The sequence below is a fragment of the Athene noctua genome, chromosome 14 (assembly GCF_965140245.1).
Source record: "Athene noctua chromosome 14, bAthNoc1.hap1.1, whole genome shotgun sequence".
NCBI lineage: Eukaryota > Metazoa > Chordata > Aves > Strigiformes > Strigidae > Athene > Athene noctua.
The window spans coordinates 20,624,061-20,642,297 of NC_134050.1; the positions used below are offsets into that span (position 1 = coordinate 20,624,061).

General features: G+C 39.4%; 1 protein-coding gene across 1 annotated transcript in view; it reads left to right on the plus strand.

Moving 5' to 3' along the window:
- Positions 1-18,237, plus strand: part of LRP5 (LDL receptor related protein 5) — a 160,495-nt gene that overhangs the window by 54,018 nt on the left and 88,240 nt on the right. Inside the window, exon 5 of the mRNA XM_074918436.1 lies at positions 1,834-1,965. Coding sequence (XP_074774537.1) covers positions 1,834-1,965 — 132 coding nt within the window. The remainder of the gene's footprint in view (positions 1-1,833; positions 1,966-18,237) is intronic.

The window sequence follows — 18,237 nt, forward strand, 5'->3', positions numbered from 1 at the left end:
CGAATCCTGTATCTACCTTTGAAAATTCTAGCCTGAATGATGAACTGGCTCATCATCCCAGTTGGTAACAAAATTGAAAATCCAGTGAAGTATTTCAGTGGCATTTTTGATTTGGAAAATTTGAATGAGAATGATAAAGTCTCAATCTTTTTAACACCAGTATTTTAAAAACAACTGACAAAAATGCTTCTTATTACTTTTTTTTTAAATAAGTAGAATTACCACAAAATATGTAATGTGCATTTTCTGCTTATAATGTGGTTTTTGCAGTCCAGACGTGATCATGTTTATCTTCAATATGTATCAAATAGTTCATGAATGTTTCAGTGTGGAGGGGATTTAGTTCTGAGCTGTTATTTGAAACATACACGTGCCTCTTTTTTCTTTATGATGCCGCTTCAAACGAAGGCAGGTGTAGAGAATTGAGAACTGGATGAAGCTAGGTATATTTTGTATACGCATGTGATTCCATGTGGCAGTTGGTCTAGTTTTTTCTTAGGATAGTGAGAATGGGACTTAGAAGCAATGGTATGGAAATGTATATAACTGAGTAGCTATGGGAAGAATCATCTCTTGCCTAGGGGAGATATTCTGCCATTTTGGATTGGCTTCTTTATTTATGCCAACTGTAAAGTCTGCTTTCCTAAAGATGTTTGTTATTCTGGTAAAGTTGTTTTTTTTTTTTGCTTGAAAGTAAGCAATAGGAGTTTGGAAATCGTCTTGGTGATGGAACATGTGCAAGTTTTCATTGAGGTCATCGGGTATGCACCCTGGTTTATCTCACAGCTCCAGATAAGAGTTTGTCTATGCTGAATTCCAGTCATTGCTTTGAGCTCAGGGAATGTCCTAGACTTGGGTCATAGTATTTCTGGGCAGTCACAAAGAAAATATGCACATAGGGAAATAGCATTTGCTGAAAATAGCTCAGATGCCATTGACTTCATTAAGATCAGCTTGGATTTCTTCCTCTCCCTTTTTTTCCCTCTTTGTGACTGTCAGTAAAAGTAACACAAGGCAGATTAGCCAGAAATTTTGTGGGTTTTTATTAAAACAGTTCAGATGTTTATTCAACCTATGATTGATTGTGGAGAGATCTTGCACAACTTGCAATATAATTTTTTAATAGCTGGAAATATTTCCATAATTATTTATGGTTACAGTTTCATATGTTGCTGCCATTTTTTTCCCCATATAAATGAGATAGGTGCGTGCAGTTGTCATGTGTCTGTCCCTGTCCTGTCCGTCATTCCCTCTGCCCCCAGTTTTTTTTGTTTTTTTTTTTAATGTTTTCAAAATTGCTGATTTTACATGTGGCTCCTCTGGATTTCCTGGTGATTCAGGGATATGTCTTGCTGTGAAGGCTTTGCAGTAGGAAAAGATGTTTCCAACATGCAATGCTACTGTAATGTAGGAATGATAGAAATTACTATGTTTTCCTTTCTTTCATAGAACTGGTCACCCCCCACCATCACCATCCTCCAAGCCCTGTTTTCCATTTTCATGATGCTTAGCAGACTCAGCATCCACGAAGTAACTGATGGCCAAAACCCTTAGCTGTGTTCAGCTTTAGAAACACTGAAAGAACTGTAGAGTGAGAATGTGCTGAGCTGTCAGCTCTTTCAAAATCAGCTTTTGTGTGCATCTCAGTTTAGGTGCCCCTAGCAGTAAGATCTTGGGCAGGGGGGAATCAAACACTTTATTTTTGTAGTTCCTCTGTCTTTTAGTACTAAAGCTTGTGCCAGTCATTTGGGATCTATAATTTCTTCCTTATAGAGAAAAAAGGGCTTTAGGGGTTCTAGAAAAATGAAAATAAATCTGTTTCGTTTCTTGAAGTTCACACTCCATGTGAAGAAAACAACGGTGGTTGCTCCCATCTGTGCCTGCTGTCTCCAAGAGACCCCTTCTACAGCTGTGCCTGTCCCACTGGTGTGCAGCTAGAAGACGATGGCAGGACGTGCAAATCAGGTAGGAGCTTGGCTTTTCTACAGTGACAGGGTTGATTTGGTTTGGGTTTTCCACTTAAAAGTTGAGCCTTGAAGAAGTGAGCTGGGAGGAACTGCCTGACACACTGAAATGTCGCTCTTGTGCTGGTGAAGATGGCAGAAATTTTGCACCTAAATCTTCTGCCAAGCTACCAGAGATGGTGATTTTTATGAACTAAAGTAATCCCTTGCATCAGAAATCAGAGAATATTGACTGTATTTTGTGTTGCCATTTTTCTGTAGGAATGAAGTAGTATGTGGACCCCATGGGAGAAGAATTTTATTAGAAGTAAGCTATTGTAGGACGCATTTCTGTTTGGAGAATGGATTGTGGACAGACTTTTGATACTTCCCATTTGTTGTCCAGTAGTGGTCAATGATACAGTAGTGGTGGCTGAGTTACTGCCTTCCAGTTGCACCTCAAAGTTAGCAATACACTTGAGACGTGTTCTGCACACAGATGTGCCAAAAAAATGTTCAAGGCCACGTCCAAGTGCCCATATACTATTTTAGAGATAACCCAGTGAGTTGCCCCTGCTTCAGTTAGTTCTATAATGAAGTAATCTGTACAGAAAAATTCAAAATGAAGATTTAAGCTAAAAATACTATTTTTCTGGTTCTGAAGATTAATGTCCCCTCTGTTTCCCTTTGGGCTGCTTTAGGGGAAGGACTTAATGAGAAAATTGCACCGAGATTTTTTTTCTTCCTGGGTCTAGTTTGTGTGTTTTGGACATTTTATTTAATTTGAAAAAATGAGGCAGGGCTTTTTGTGAAGATGCTTAGAAAGTTTGCTGCTTCAGATAATTGAGCTAGAGAAAATAATGTTCTAGATGGCTGTTCCATGTCACTAAGAAGGAGAAAAAGAGGCTTGTGTATTCCCAGCAGAAAGCTGTTTAGAGTATAATAGCTAGAGCGTATGCTTTAATTGGAAAATATAACTAGATGCCTATTTCATATTCATAAGTTGAATGAGTCTAGTAGTATGCTTTTGAAAGCTTGGTTTTATCACTGATCAGAAAGCTTCTTTTAAAAATGCATCTTACAAAAGCAGGCAATTAACACTGATAGGGTGGTGGGACACTAGGAAGCAAGGTTTTGGAGAATGTTCCGCCAACAGACTAAAAGACACTCTGCTGCCTGTCTCTGATGCATTTTCAGTGAGTCAAAGAATACAGTAATTTTCTGATGTGGCTTGATTCCTCTGAGTACTAAAGCAAGCGTAATAGCTTCCTTTCATTTGTGAACTTGAAGCAGAATTTGAACGCTGAACCTTCAGGGTTTAAGGGCCAGCTTTATTAGCTCATCCTGCTGTAGTTGAAAAGCTTATAAGGTAGTTCTTGCAGCTGCTGAAAGACCTTTCTCTTTCCCCCTTCCAGCTTTGGAAAGTTTCCCTTTCACAGCTTCTAAAAAACATCTCTGAATGCTGAGGACAACCCTTTTAGACGTTCATGCTGACCTCGTGTTTCTGGCAGTGGGAATGAAGGTCAGCCCGCTTTTGGCGTTTTGGCGGACAGCACAAGCAGGAGTGACTGCTTATACTGTGCTTTCACCTTTTCATTGTCCGGCCAGACAATCCGTCAAGGGTGCTCGTCAAAGGAGGGCAAAAAAGTGGGATGGGAACAGGAAATCTGGTTTTGCATAAGAATGTGGCCTTTTGGTTCAGTTTTATGGATTATTTCTTTCCCAAGCTCCACATCTTTTGTTGTCCTGTCTGCCTTATGCCAACATCCATGTGCTTCTCTTTCCCCTCTTATTAATTAACTCCTTGGTTGCAAGGAACTGACTTTTTGTTCTTTGCACGAGTCCTTTGTAGTAAAGTTGTATCAGGAACTAGGGATGCAACAGCATTGACCACCTCTCCATTTTGTTCCCTATTGGCAGAAGTACAATGTCACTTGGGCATATCAGCTTCTTTGACGTTAGGCTTTTAAAAATGAATTACACAAATACTGCTGGGGCTTTGTCTGCAAGAGGAAAGAGCATTCTGTTCTCAAAATCTGTGTCCACTTGGCGAGTTCACTGTTGCAAATATAACTATATAATGTGACTGTATATCTCTGTCAGAAAAGTTCCGAGGTTCTTAGGCGATTTCAGATCTCTTGGATATTGAGGAACACAGACAATGGTATTGTGCAGGTATGAGTGCTCTGTAACTCTTGGCAAAGAGGGTTGAATGGTAATGGGCCCAGGGAGTTGAGAAAACATGAATTCAAGGACAGAGTTTGCTACTATTTGCTTTGCTGTGGTTATGTCTGTATACATTGAAACTCCAAAATGGGACTTCTACACTTTTTCTGAACATATAACTGTTGCTATGCTGAAGTGATAGGTATTGTGTCTGTATTAAACTGCAGCAGGCGAGGTTCAGACTGCACATTAGGAAAACTTCTTTCACCAACAGAGTGGTCAGAGAGTGGAACAGGCTGCCCAGGGAGGGGGGAGTCCCCATCCCTGGGTGTGTTTAAGGGCCGTTTGGATGAGCTGTGGGGGGATGTGGGGTAGGGGAGAACTTTGTAGAGTCGGGCTGAGGGTTGGACTCGATGATCCCAGGGGGCTTTTCCAACCTGAGTGATTCTGTGATTAAAAGAATAGTTCATTATTCTGTAGTTTTGGCTTATGGTCTTGCTTTCTCTCTGGTTCTAAACAGTTGCTCTCAATATATGTAAAAAATGAGCTCTACAGAAGATATCCGTCACTAATGATGGATACTAAATATATGGATAGGCTGCAACTGGCATCAAGTATAAGTTCCTCTCTGGGAATGTGTACTTGTTTAGTGCAGGTAGGTGTTTTGTGTTGCCTCCCTCAAGATGCGTGATATTAAGTCTGTTTTCTTTTGTTGGCTGTGAAAATGCTCTGGACTTTCTTGAAGTTCCCATATCAACAAGCACAGGGGTTGTATGTTTGGAAAGTAAATCAGCTGCACCTGACCGTGTACTCTGAGCAAAGTGAACATTCAAGCTGTTATTTTTGAAATTACTTAAAGAGCTTGTGTTCGATCACTACTGTCTTGGTGGATGTGTCCAAATACACCATTTTAGATAAGTATCTGAATCCGATCTTGCCTTTGTAGACGATAATGAAGTCACAGTTTCTAATGCCTGTCAGAGCCCAGTGGCTCTAGTCTGAGCCTGTGGAGGGTGGCCTAGTCAGTAGTAACTCTTAATACCTCAACAACTTCCAGGGATCACTCAGCTCTGAAATTTCATATTTCAAAAGGGAGCTTCAGTTCTTACACCGGGTGGATTTCTTGATTTGTGGAGGGTGGGGTGTTTTTTGTTGGGTTTTTTTGAGTTTAATTTGGTTTTATTTTGTCTGAAAGTCTTCTTTAAGCCTGCTTGAGCAATGACATGAATATTTGAGAAATTAATGTTTGAGAATGGAACAGAGGTTTGGATGCAGTCATTTAAAAGGGATGTCTAATTCTACCCAATTAGCTCTTTATTCACACAGTCATAAAATTGTAAGCCTGCTTTAGTTAATCTTCATTTTCTCACTTTAGATGCTTTCTGATGCAATTAATCAAAGTCTTAAGACCAAAGTAAAAATTATGTGTCTTCTATGCATATTTTCAGGGAAGCAATGTTCGGTTTGATCAGCAATGAACAAGCAGGGCCAGTTTAGAAAGCAGAGCAGGAGTGTGGAAATTTTAAAATCTTGGCGACCTTCTTTCAGTAATTTTTTTGATTTAGAACTAGCCTGAGGTTTTTCTTTTTCTTTCTTTCTTTGTTTAAGGATGATATTTATCTTTATGAATGAAATCACTTTGATTCATGTGTCTTTTGTTAGTATGTGAGGGCTTCTTTCAGGAAGCTGTTCCTTCTCCTTCTGTCCTTTTGTTCCTTTCCTAGGATTTAGTGAGCTCTGTTGTTGGGCTAGTAGTAGTTTGAAGTGTTGTGAGAAAGACAAAGGTATTAGTAGCTTTGTAAAGGTATTAATAGCCTATTATGTCTACAACAGTAAACAATTTGAACCTTTCTTACCTTGCAGGGCAGAGTCTTCAGGTGATAGCTGCATGGCATCTCTTTTGAGCAGTGTCACCTTCCTTAGCGTCTCATTCTTGCTTTCCTTGGTGCATAGTGAAGGATGCGAATTTATGTGTCTCTGACAACAGCCGTGGTGCACCTTTGATATAATTTGCACCACTTGATTTCCAGGCAAAATGAAGCCAGGATCTTTCTATCCTGTTCTGCTTTCGTGGAGCAGTTTTACTTTGCTCTGCGAGGTGGACGTGCAGTCTGAAAATGTTGGATGACTCCCCTGCTTTTTCCTACCCTCTTTGACTTGACCATGTGGTTCAGTTTAATCACATTCAAACAAGTCTAGAGGTTTGTTATGTATTTCATTAGCTAATTGTGATTAAACCCTGATCTCAGTCTTTCATACAGCAGCTTTCTGTATGCATCCTTCTAAGATTGAGCTGATTTCTATAAACAGCATTCAGCAGCTTGTTTCTCTTATGTTTCTGGAAAATATATAATTTCCCTCTGCTGTGTTCAGTGTTGCTGGCATACAGCTATTGCTGCAGGCCTTCTAAAAGAATGTCAAAAAGCCTCATATTTTTTCTTAGAAGTGGATATATTTCCCTGTAAGTGGTCACTTCCTAAATCCCCTCTGCCTGTTAGTGTTGCATTCCCAAAGGATCTTACTCTCATTGCACCTCATTTTCTGATATCATGGTACTAAGTAAATCAATTGTATGTGAACTAAAATTAATTTGACAGAATTTTAACACATATCATCCATGGCTGATACCACAAAACATTTTGAGTGAAAGCTCAAATACTCCCCACCTCGTGTCCTCCCAAGTTTTTACTGTCTTGTCTCTAAGGTTATGGAGCTGTAGTAAGTAGGATAAACTAGGACTTCAGCTAATGTTCTTTTTTTATTGTATGTTTTTTAACTTCAGCAAGTGCACTCAGAGCTGCACAATGTCAGAATTAGTCCAGATGAATGCAACTTCTGGAAGCTGTGTACTCCAAGGTTTAAAAAACTAGTTTCCGATTTTATTTTTGTTTCTCATTAAATGTGTAATGCAGTATATGGATAAAATATTTCCGTAAAAACTACAGAATTTTACTCATTATGCAATTTCATTGTGGCAATTTCACTGGGCCTGGGCATCATTAGTTTTTGATCCATTTTACTAAAATTGCTGTACTGGTTTTGTCTGGGATGGAGTTAATTTTCTTCATAACAGCTTGTGTAGTGCTATGTTTTGAATGTGTGACCAAAACAGTGTTGATAACATAGGGACTCTTCTAGGTAGTGCTGAACAGTGTGCAGTGTCAAGGCTTCTCTGTTCTTTACACTGCCCTGCCAGCGAGCAGGCTGGGGGTGCACAAGAGGTCGGGGGGGCACAGCTGGGACAGCTGACCCCAGCTGACCAAAAGGATGTTCTATACCATACAGCATTGTACTTAGGAATAAAAGCTGGGGTGAAGAAGGAAGAAGGGGGGACATTTGGAGTGATGACATTTGACTTCCCGGGTCACCGTTAGCGTGATGGAGCTGGGCTGTGCTGGAGGTGGCTGAGCACCCGCCTGCCCGTGGCAACACAATTCCTTGTGTTGCTTTGCTTGCATGCCCGGCTTTTGCTTTACCTATTAAACTGTCTTTATCTCAAACCATTGGTTTTCTCACTTCTATTCTGCCTCTTCTCTCCCCCCCATCCCACTGTGGGGCGCGAGTGGGTAGTTGGGTGGAGCTGAGCTGCCCTCTGGGGTTAACCCACAACAATTGTGCAAACAGTAGCTTTGTTTTCTTTATCTTCTCTGGAGCTTGGAGGGGAAGATACTAAATTCTGTAGTCTTCCTTTTAATTTTGCATGACATATTTTACCCTCTAATATAAGGGAAGTTCCCTGACAATATTTTATCTGCTCATTCTGTGCTGGTGATTTCTCTGTTTCCTGTGCAACCTGTGGCAGACAAATCTTAACGTTCCTGAGCATTATACACACTTGTTATATCTAAATTCCTCTCCAAATTCAAGTTTCCATTGAGAGGAATCTTCCTGCGCTTGCTTCCATAAAAGAACTCCAAACCTTTCTGTGCATTGCTGTAGTCATTGTTTATACTGAAATCTCCTGGAGATTTCATTTTACACTGATTCCATTTACACTTCATTCCATTTGTGCTGGGGAAGATGAGGAGTCTGTTCCCCTTCTTGTACTTGAAAGCAAGATGAGAGACCTCTTGGTAAGAAGTCCTATGGGTGGTTGAGGAATAGGTGCATTTGCATGCAGGCAAGCAGTAGATGACAAATGTGACATCGAGTGCAACTTCAGCAAGTATTTGGCAGTGGGGAACTGTTTAGTGGCAAACTGCATCAGGAGTCTTTCATCACAGCTAGACTACTCCTATCTTATAGTGCTAAATCCAGGCTCTGATCTTTAACACCAGTAAGATCTTGATGTTCATCTGTATGAGGTATCTCTTCTCTGTCCATGACCTCGACGTTTGCCAGACACTCAGAGAAATGCTCTCGGTAATTTGAGGCTTGCACAAAGGAGTGATGCCTTGCACTAAGGGCAGGGCCAACTAAAAGTATATTCCTTTAATACGCTGAGCATTGCTCCCTGTAGATCTAAGTCAGGGAGCATCTGCACAACTCTTTTAGTCGTATGGTTTAGGTTTAGGTAGTCCTGCAAGGAATAGGGAGTTGGACTTGATGGTCCTTATGGGTCCCTTCCAACTCCAGATACTCTGTAATTCTAAGTAGACTGAGCACAACCATTTCCAGCAAGAGCTATAAAAACATGAATGATTTTCCTGAAGACAAGGAATTTGGCTGCAAAAGCAACAATATAGTAATGGTACCTTGGCTTCTGCTTACCTCGGTGTTATTACTGAACTAGGAAAAAGTAAATGCCCATATACTGTGGATAGCTTTGTAAGCTTGATGCTATACTTTCAATGCTCAGTAATGGACGACTTCTATCAGGGGTCTTTTCCTAAAGGCTGTGTAAAAAAAAAAAATTCAGCTGATTAATATGTTAAGGATAAATGTCCAAGATGACATTTACTCCTACTAGTGACTCACTTTAAGATTTGACAGACAGAAAAGTATAGAGCAGAATTAAAGGAAATTTGGGTATTTGCATCTCTCTAAAGAACAGGACCTGTTGGATACTGCAGCTGAATACAGATATAGAAGATTCTCTGGTACAGTGGCCAGTGCCTGCTTGGTCCCTTACGTGGATAAATTACACTTTTTGGTTGTTAATGCATCTTTTTTCTTCAGTGACTTGTGGTCCTTTCTGGTTTCCTCTTCTCAGGTGCTTTTATATATATTTATACATAAATGTGTGAGATTTTTAAAAGATGCTTTCAAGTTTTAAATTCTCGTTCTTAAACTAATCTCAAGGGGAATTGATAAATTGAGTAAAGTACACTGAAATGTGATTTGTTCATTTCATGGTGGTAGTGAAAACCTGGTCTTACTAAAATCACACAAAAGCTTCCATAACTTTCACTGGGACCAGGGATTGCATCCAAGATCCTCTATGTATATTTTTTGATGCCTTTTAATAACCCTAAAGTGTTCATTGGTTTATGTTCTAAATTCCCTATATCATCTGATCCTCCTTAGTTTCAGCTTTATTGTCTTGAGGTAAACTGGGTTACAAGTTAGGATATGAATGCTTTAAAAAAAAAAAAAAAGAAAAATGTATATGTATACACTATGTGTGTATTACAAATGCTCGAGAGTGGGTACTGTTAGTATGTCACAGGTTTCCTGTGGATGGCCTGCTGACATAGCTGGCAGGTTTGACATTGAAACAGGTGCCAGAATTCTTAGTTATGTTGATGACTTCTTTACTCCAGCAAATCTTACCCTTACAGAAGAGAGAGTTTATGCTACTTGACACGTGGAAATTAAACTCACTGTACGTCAGTGTGAGCATTTCTTAAAGCCAGCATAAGAGTAGCTGCAGTATCTTTAGCTTTATACATAATATGAGTCAAACTAAAAAAGCTGCTCATTTTCAGAACCTTCTAGTTAATTAATGGCAGGAGACTGGTTGTTTTAAAGCAGTAACAAGGAGAATTTCTTCCCTTTTCTGCTCCCCCCTTCAATTGGATGGTGGGTACTTTCTAGAAATCTGATTCCGTTAAGATATCTCAGTCTAGATGTTTAACTAGCCAGCTACTTTTGCAGTAATCTTGCCCTTTGTATGTCAGAATGTAAGTGGTCGTTTAAGACATATGGCATGTTGACCTCAGCTCGCCAGAGATGTATTTCTGCAGTTGAAGTCAGCTGTTACTTGCCTGAAAATGGGACAGCTTTGGCTGTTGAGTCAATCTCCGATGGTGGTAGGAGCTGTGGGCTTTCTGCTGGGAAGGTGTGACAGCAGTAATTTCTCAAGTGAACTAGGAGATTCTGTTTTCTCAAATGAAAACCAGAAAAAATCCCCTACATTTTCATAATTTGAGAAGGTAGCACTGACCTCAGGCATTTGAAGAGTCAGCTTCTCTTATTTATCCTTGATCTTGTTGCTGAGGCAGTTGATCGGGGTTTGGTAATATTCCCAGTATCTTATTTCTCTTTGCCATTCTTCACAATGCAAAGCAGAAAACAGTGGGTTTGGAACCTGCCAGCTAATAGTGTAGGGCTCATACAGTTTTTTGTGCGGGAGACTGAAAAGTACTGAAGGAAGAAATGTTAAGGCACTTCCTTCTCATCTCCTGTGTGTTTCTTGGTGCACATCATACCTTTTGGAAGTTCTGTGTCTGCAGTTCCTTGGCTGAGCAATCATCAGTTTGAGTGACTAAGCCTCCAGGCAAGACAAGCAGGTAGGCAAATCCCTCCACTGCCGAGTATTTCTTTCATGCAGTTTAACCACCAGAGCAGAAGATCCCTTTGCTAACAGGTCTTCCTGATTAATAAAGAGAAACAGTATGGACTAATCCAGATTTTCTGATTAAGTAGATTAACTGCTAATGAGAGATGAACAGCCCCTTTGTGAAAGGGAAGGGCTAGGGAGACATTTGTTGTTTGGGATAATTGCTGTAAATTATCTCTTTAAGGTAGCTGAGAAAGCTTCTGCTGGCATTGTGTGAATAACCTCAAATAACTATCTGTCTTCTAGCACTCAGAAAATGCTGGAATAGAATCTTGTATATCAGTGGATAAACTTGGATTATATGATCGCATTGATTTGGGGCTGTACTGGGAAGGAGCACTCGTGTCCTAGTCTCTTTGTCATGAGGAAAATAAACAAAAGGAAAACTCTTATTTTACCTTATTGCCTAGAACCTTGACAGCTGCCTCCTCCTTGCCCATTCTGTGATTGAAATGTGGAAAACCATGATCTTTCGGTTGCAAGATGCTTGACTTCATAGTTGTCTTTCTGTCCTGTGCCTGGTGTCTGACTACCATAGGGAGATGCTACCCAGAAGTTCTGGAGGAGTTCTTACTCATTCCCCCTGCCCTACTGCTCTCCCTAAGGTGTATCATGTTCCCTTTGCTTATCAAGGAATTGTCGATCTCATGTTTTTCTTTTGTTAGGCTGAGATGGGGCTGCTTCTCTGAAGGAGGGATTTGTGTAATTGGCATCTCCCTCAATGTTTGCAGCCACATTAGTTCCCTAATCGTAGTGGTGTCTTCCCTCCAGCCAGCAGATGATCTACTCAAAACACCTGTGGGGTTTGCACCAGATGAGAGGGAAAGTTTGGATAATAGAACAAATGTACAAGTAGTCTATGGTCATTCCTGCAAGGTGAAAAGTTACCCTGATTCCAGGCTATGAAAATGAGATTCTGTGCATTGAATGAGAAAATAGCATTTTACTCGCTGCATCTGGACCCACGTTATATTACTTACTTCAAACACATCCTTTTGATTCTTTATCACTAAAATGATATGCTAGAGTATTATTTACTCAATAAGAAATAGTATTATGTGGAACTATATTTCACTGAAGTACCTTTGCAGTACACCAGAAAAGGTTGTAATGTCCAGCAGTGGGTACCCTGACAATCGAGAAAATCTAGAGGCTCCCTCTTCTATTTCCATTTCATAAAATTTTCATCAGTGGTTTTTTTTTTCTTTCATTCCTGTGTAGATCATGTTTGTTTTGAGTCTTTTCCCCTTGCTTTTGTTAGTATGTTATGTTTATGATTTTATTTGATCTGTATGAAAGGATTACATTACTTTCTAATCATAACAACTTTTATCCCCCTAAGTGGGGAGTACTTTGTGTAGTGATGAAATTGAATAGCCTCATATGGAAATGGCCTTGTTTATAATTTCATTAGAAAAGTGCTGTAAGGAAGAAACCTGGGGGGGGGGTGAGGACCATTCTAGAAGGTTTGTCATATTATCTTCTAGCTTTGTTGTCAGTGTTTTTGCCGAGCTAGTGAATGAAACTCTCTTTTCAGGCTTTGGTGCATGTTTCAGATCGGGGACTATCCATGACTCTGAAACATCGTCTAGTTCGAGGTAGTAACTAGCTCATTCTGTGTGTGGTTAGGGGTTTGTTTGTGTGTGTATAAAGGAAAAAGCAACACTATCCCTTTTCAGTGCTATTTAGTGTCTGGACTGATTCTGGTTTTATGCTGCAGGAGAAAAACACCCTGGGTCTGCACTGGAAAGGTTTATGTGTAAACTCTGTTATCTTGTGTTCACCATGGGCTAGGTACATACACATGGGAAGTTACCAAGATGCAGTGATAACTTGTTAAGCTGCTGTAGCTTGGCTGCCTCTTCAAACATTAGGTGGCCAAACTCTTTTTTACTGCATCAGTGTAGCAACAGTGAGGTTGAGACACTCCCTAGATTTGCAAACCCTAATTTACAGTTGTTTATAACTTTTTTCCATGATTGTTTACACTTTGACAGATGATTGTGTTAGTTCAGAATTGAATTTTCTGGCTCTATCATCCTTGGAACGTAATAAATAATGCTTAAACTTCAAAGCATTATACAGCTGTCAGCCTCAGAGAGGGCCCATGGGATGTGAAGTATTTATTTCTGTTCATGTAAAGGAGGACAGCAGTGCAGAGAAACTAATGTGTTCTAGAGTCTCTTGGTGAGTGGGAAACTTCTGGGTTTAGAAGTCAACAGAAGTGGGATTGTAGAAAAACTATTGGAAGTGTATTTATGTTCAGTATTTAAAAAAAAAAATATTAGTTATGTGTCTTGTTGGGTTGTAATGATTTTTTGATCATCATCTGTATTTGAAGGTGTCACCACCAAAACTGTTTAACAGAAACTAGATGGTAAAATGGCTGTCATTTCTAAAGTCAGTGATTCCTAACTCTGAGCCATTGGGGTTGTGTATCTTCAGCAGAGAATAGGTCCATTTAAACTTTAAAACCATGCTTTGCAAGGAAATACCAGAATCCTAAGACTGTACCCTTTTTTGTAGTGGTGGGGATTTCTGACAGACTTTTTCTTGGCCCATCCTTTTTCCTATGGCTTGTGATGAACTGTTATTAAGAATTCCGTGCAAAGGGATGTTCATTTTTTTTGTTAATAAAAAGTAGAAGCTGGGACTGTGATACTGTAAGCTAACATTCAGATTTACCACTTAACATTTCCAACTTTCTCTTCTCTTTCTTTAAATCGTGTATAGCATAAACAAACCTCAGGGTGGGGGGGTGACGCTTAGTTGTTCAGGTGCTTTGAGTCTTTGGATGAAACCTCTGCATAATTCTTTGCTTAGTGCAGCAATAGCAAGACAATTGTGCTGATCTTTGATTCTGGTTACTATCAGTGCAGTTATGACTCTTACAGTAATGCTGTTTTAAGTCTTCAGAAGAGTTATCTACTCCTCTGTCAGTAGTAACTTTACAAAGCTTTGTGCTTGCAAGTGTAGTACTGGGTATGTTAAGGTGTCTCACAGAAGCTCAGTCCTAGATTAGAGTAGGGTTAACTATGACTTCTGTATTGCAAAGCTTTCTTTGGAAGAAACATTGCTTTTGTCTTAGTCAGCTGTTTTGTGCTGATGATCTTACCAGCTGTACAGTTTAAATAATATTCTGTTTGTGGGGGTTTTTTCATGACTGTATGAATATGTTAAAACTCAGAACTGTCGGGATTTTTTTCTGGTTCAGGCAGAGTAACTGTTAGAAGTTTGCTACTGAGATAAGGGAAGAAAGAGTAGACAATAGCTTTTCACTGTAACATGCAGACAGATATGATGTAATTTCTGAGTTATGTGAGTGCTCTGGTATTTCCTTTCTTTGTCATAAGTGTTAGTTTTCCTTATGCCTACTTACCTTTTATTTCAATCGAGTCCTCTCTGAATGTGGGCACTCAAAACATTCTTTCAGAGAAACCTTTCCTGTTTCTACTGTGGTTGCACGCTCTCACCGCACACAACTCTCTGTTTTAAAATGGTAAACCTGATGTGCGGTGCATGTTCTCCCCCGTCCGCAGTGTCAAGTAGGAGAGTGGCTCGCCAGCTTTTCCCAGCCCATTGCCATCACACAGTGTGAAGCAGGCTCTCTTCCTCCCAGACTGGAAGAGAAATAAAGACCTGAACTGGGATCCGTAGTGCTCTTCATGTTGCAGCTGGCTATGTTAAGGTATCCAAGGAGAATATATAAAAAGCATTTCCATTTATTTCTAGGTATTACCAGAATTTCGTTCCAACTCCTTAAATATTCTTATTTTCTGTGGAAGTTGAATAGCTGGGATGGAGTTTTATACAGTGTTGTTGATTTAAAGGTCTCATAGTGAGTTTCATTGCATCATTTTTCCTGTGGTGTGAAGAGCATCTAATGCCAAACCCTTGTGCAAGATGTTGTAATTGTTCTAAATATTGTAAAGCTTATTAAACAGCATGGCAGCACTACCTGTTTTCATACAGAATAATGATGTTTTCTCCCACTCCCATATCCTGCCCCTGTCCTCCCCCCCTTTTTGCCATACACTAAAACTTTACCGAGTAATTCACTGTATTGCAGCAAATAGCAACATCCCTTGCTTTTCTAATAATTTTTTTTAGTGTATCAAGAGTGCTGAGATAGCTTTAATCAAACAGCTTGTGAAAGAGTTGCCTACAGTCAAAGTACTTCTAACACACTCTTTTCGAAAAGTGCTTACTATTTATTCTTTGGAGAAGAGCTAAAAGCTTTCCCATTTTTACAGTTTATCTGATTTTTTTTCCCCGCAAATACAGAGATTTCCAAAGTTGCCTGTAAATAGACTGAGTCTGTACATGCAGATGCATGCACATGCACATACATAAAACTGGGGGAAGAGTCCCACAATGGAGCATTGTTCTAGCCTAATTAGCAGACAGACAAATGGGAAAGGAATAGCATGGCGTTTTCTGGCATAGATTAGCAGAGGCAGCCACTGCAGTCTACATTTGTTTAGGTTGGGTGAATAAATTGGAGCATTTGTTACTGTATTATAGATGTCTTGTCACTTGTCAAATGTGAAGTGAGCCAAGGGAAGAATAAAAAAGGCTCTTGTCAAGCTGGTGAGATGGCCGGCTTCACTGCTGTCAGCTCTGATTGCAGTTAATTTTGCAAATAGAATACAGTTGCCATTTCCAGCACTGAAGCATGAATTTCTAATAATGAGAGCACAAACCAACCAAATCAAAGCAAACACTATTCCTAGCATGGATATTAGAAATAATTGATTACTGGGTATGGGGGAAAAATGTCACATGTATGAGCAAAAAAAAAAAAAAAAGTCTCTTAACCTCTTTCTATAGGACTTCTTGATTGCAGAGAGAGAGAATATAGTCTTCAGGGAGTGAGAATAACTGCCTTGAATGGTATTATTTTGTTCTCCGTTCTGTTTGGTTTTTAAATTCAGATATTGCTGTGCATGTTAACCAGGACAGTTCATCGGCTTTTATGGATATTAGACCTACTGAAAAGTTCTGTGGAAGGACTGCAGAAAGCTTTAGCTGAATAAAAAAAAGAGAAAAAATAAAGAGTTTAAAGTTTAAACCAATTGGAAAAGAAAATGACTATTTGAACTTGCGTCTTTTGAAATGCTTTCTAAATGGCAACTTTAGCGAGACATAATTCTTTTTGTTTTTCTGATCTATGGTGTGCATGGAGGACTTTACATAAACTGCTGCTGAAGTGTTTGGTTGCTGCAATTGTGCTGTTGGAATAGCTTACATTCCTGCTCCCCTCCCAAAAAGGCTTTTGTTCATTGTATAGTGTTATATATGACCATGTTATAATAGTTAGAAGTTCTGCTGGGAATCTCTTAATCATGTGGTTACAAAAGTGACTGCGGTGAGCGAGGTTTTTGAAGATGAATTTAATTAAATAAATGCCGTAGCACTTTAGCACTTGGTAAATAGCTAGCTGTAATGTATTAGGCAGGTTCTAGGGTATCTGGGATAACACTAGGCAAGTCACAGCATAACACTTCTGTAGCCTGGAAAACATTCCTACCAACATTAATAATCAAAATACATCCATGATATAGATAAAACTAATGAGGCAGACAAGCATGTTTGTCCAGGTTTTTAGGGAGAACCAATGTCAAGTTCTCATCTCTTAGTGTGTGCTCAGAGCCTGCTGCCAACTCTTTTTTCTCTAGCAGAAATTTGTTAATAGGGGTAAATACGGTTATAAACCAACACAGTGATTATAAACTGTGCTGTAATAAAAGCCAGGATTTTTGCACCTATCAAAAATTACCCACAATAATGATCTTTTACCAACTTTTGAGCAGAGGGTGGAACATAGCGAGATACACTGTGATAACATTTTCTCTGTTCACATGTTTTTTTAATGTCCAAAGTTGTAGATGCGTGTCTGTCAAGAGTCCTGTGTGATAATTTGACTTAATTTTAAATCTGTCTACAGTATAAATTGCCAAGCAGCCAGAGCTTTTAAATTGGCCAAGTAGCTTATTGCTCTTATTATTTCTTTTTCCCATAAGTCTCAGTTAGAGGTATTTCAGAAATTAGAACAATTTCCCAAGCAGCATCCGGTTCAACTACCAATAAACTGTCCTGGCTGTCAACTGCTGAAGTGGATTGTATTTTTTTTTCTGGTCTGCTAGGTCAGCAAAGTTTTCTTCTGCTTGTTCATTTTTTATCTGTATATGTCCATGGGACAGAACTGAGGTTGGGAATATTTCTACAGTAGTGTTTGCCTCCAGAAAAAGCTAGAACAGTTGAATATGTCAGGAACAGAGTTGTTTTCTTCCCTTTGCAAGAGGTTGTATTTGTTCTGTAATTGCTGATTCAAGGAGTCCTGACTGTCCTGTTGCTGGTCAAAATATTATTTTGTGTGCAAGTCAATGTGTGAAGGTGTGCACAGGTGAAGATACGACAGAGCTGGATGAGATAAAACTGAGTCTGCTCATTGCTGCTGTGAAGGAACTGAAGACTTTTAGTTTTAATTGTGAATTTTAGGGGGGGTATTAGAAGTGTCTTTCAGCCTGTTGTCTAGCCAGCATCTCTAGGCATAATGTGGGCCTTAGAGTGACAGTTCCTTCCTCTGGTGCATTCAACTCTGACCTTGCTCACAGTGAACTAAGGTGAAACTGCAATCAGTTGTATGAAGAGGCAAAACATATGCATTTGATTCTTATCTGTCTGTTCCCATGATTGTAATGTTGGTTGTCTTAGAAATACATATAATATTGGTAATTGCTGTGTTATCTGTTGCTAGGCATGTGTTTGATGCTTCTCTGCTTCACACTACGCATACTTTAATATTAAGATTATGATTGCAGACACATTAATATAGTAGAAATTCAGAAGTTAAGATGGATATGAAACTCAGAGCGCTGTGGATGGCTGAACAGCTTCAGTGTTACCACTTTTTGAGGCAGTTGAGTAAAATAATTTAAAATTTATAATTTAAAATTCTTCTGTGCTTGTAGAGCACTTGGATGACCAGATCCATCCCCCTTTCCATGTTGTTTTGAGGCATGAATTTTTATTTAACTTGCACTAATCAGGAGGTTTTAATTGGAGTCCCATAAGTGGAATATTTCAGAAACATAGAAGCAAGACATAAAACCTTGTTAGATGAGGTATTTGTTTCTGCTGTAGTTGCTGTGCTGTTGTCGGTTGCTCTCCAACCTCTGCATTTGCAGATCAGTGTCCTGGTTTGCAGGGACACTCTCTAACAGTGATTTTTTTTTTTCCCCTTTGGATATTAAGGTGTAATTTTAATTTGCATTAGAAAATCAGATGTTTTCTGTGTGTTTAAATGTGTTAAGAAATAAGACTTTTGAGAAATTTTTCCTGTAAAGACACTGTTTGGTGGTAGACAACCTACACTGTCAGAGGTAATGTGGAGGTAATATTAGC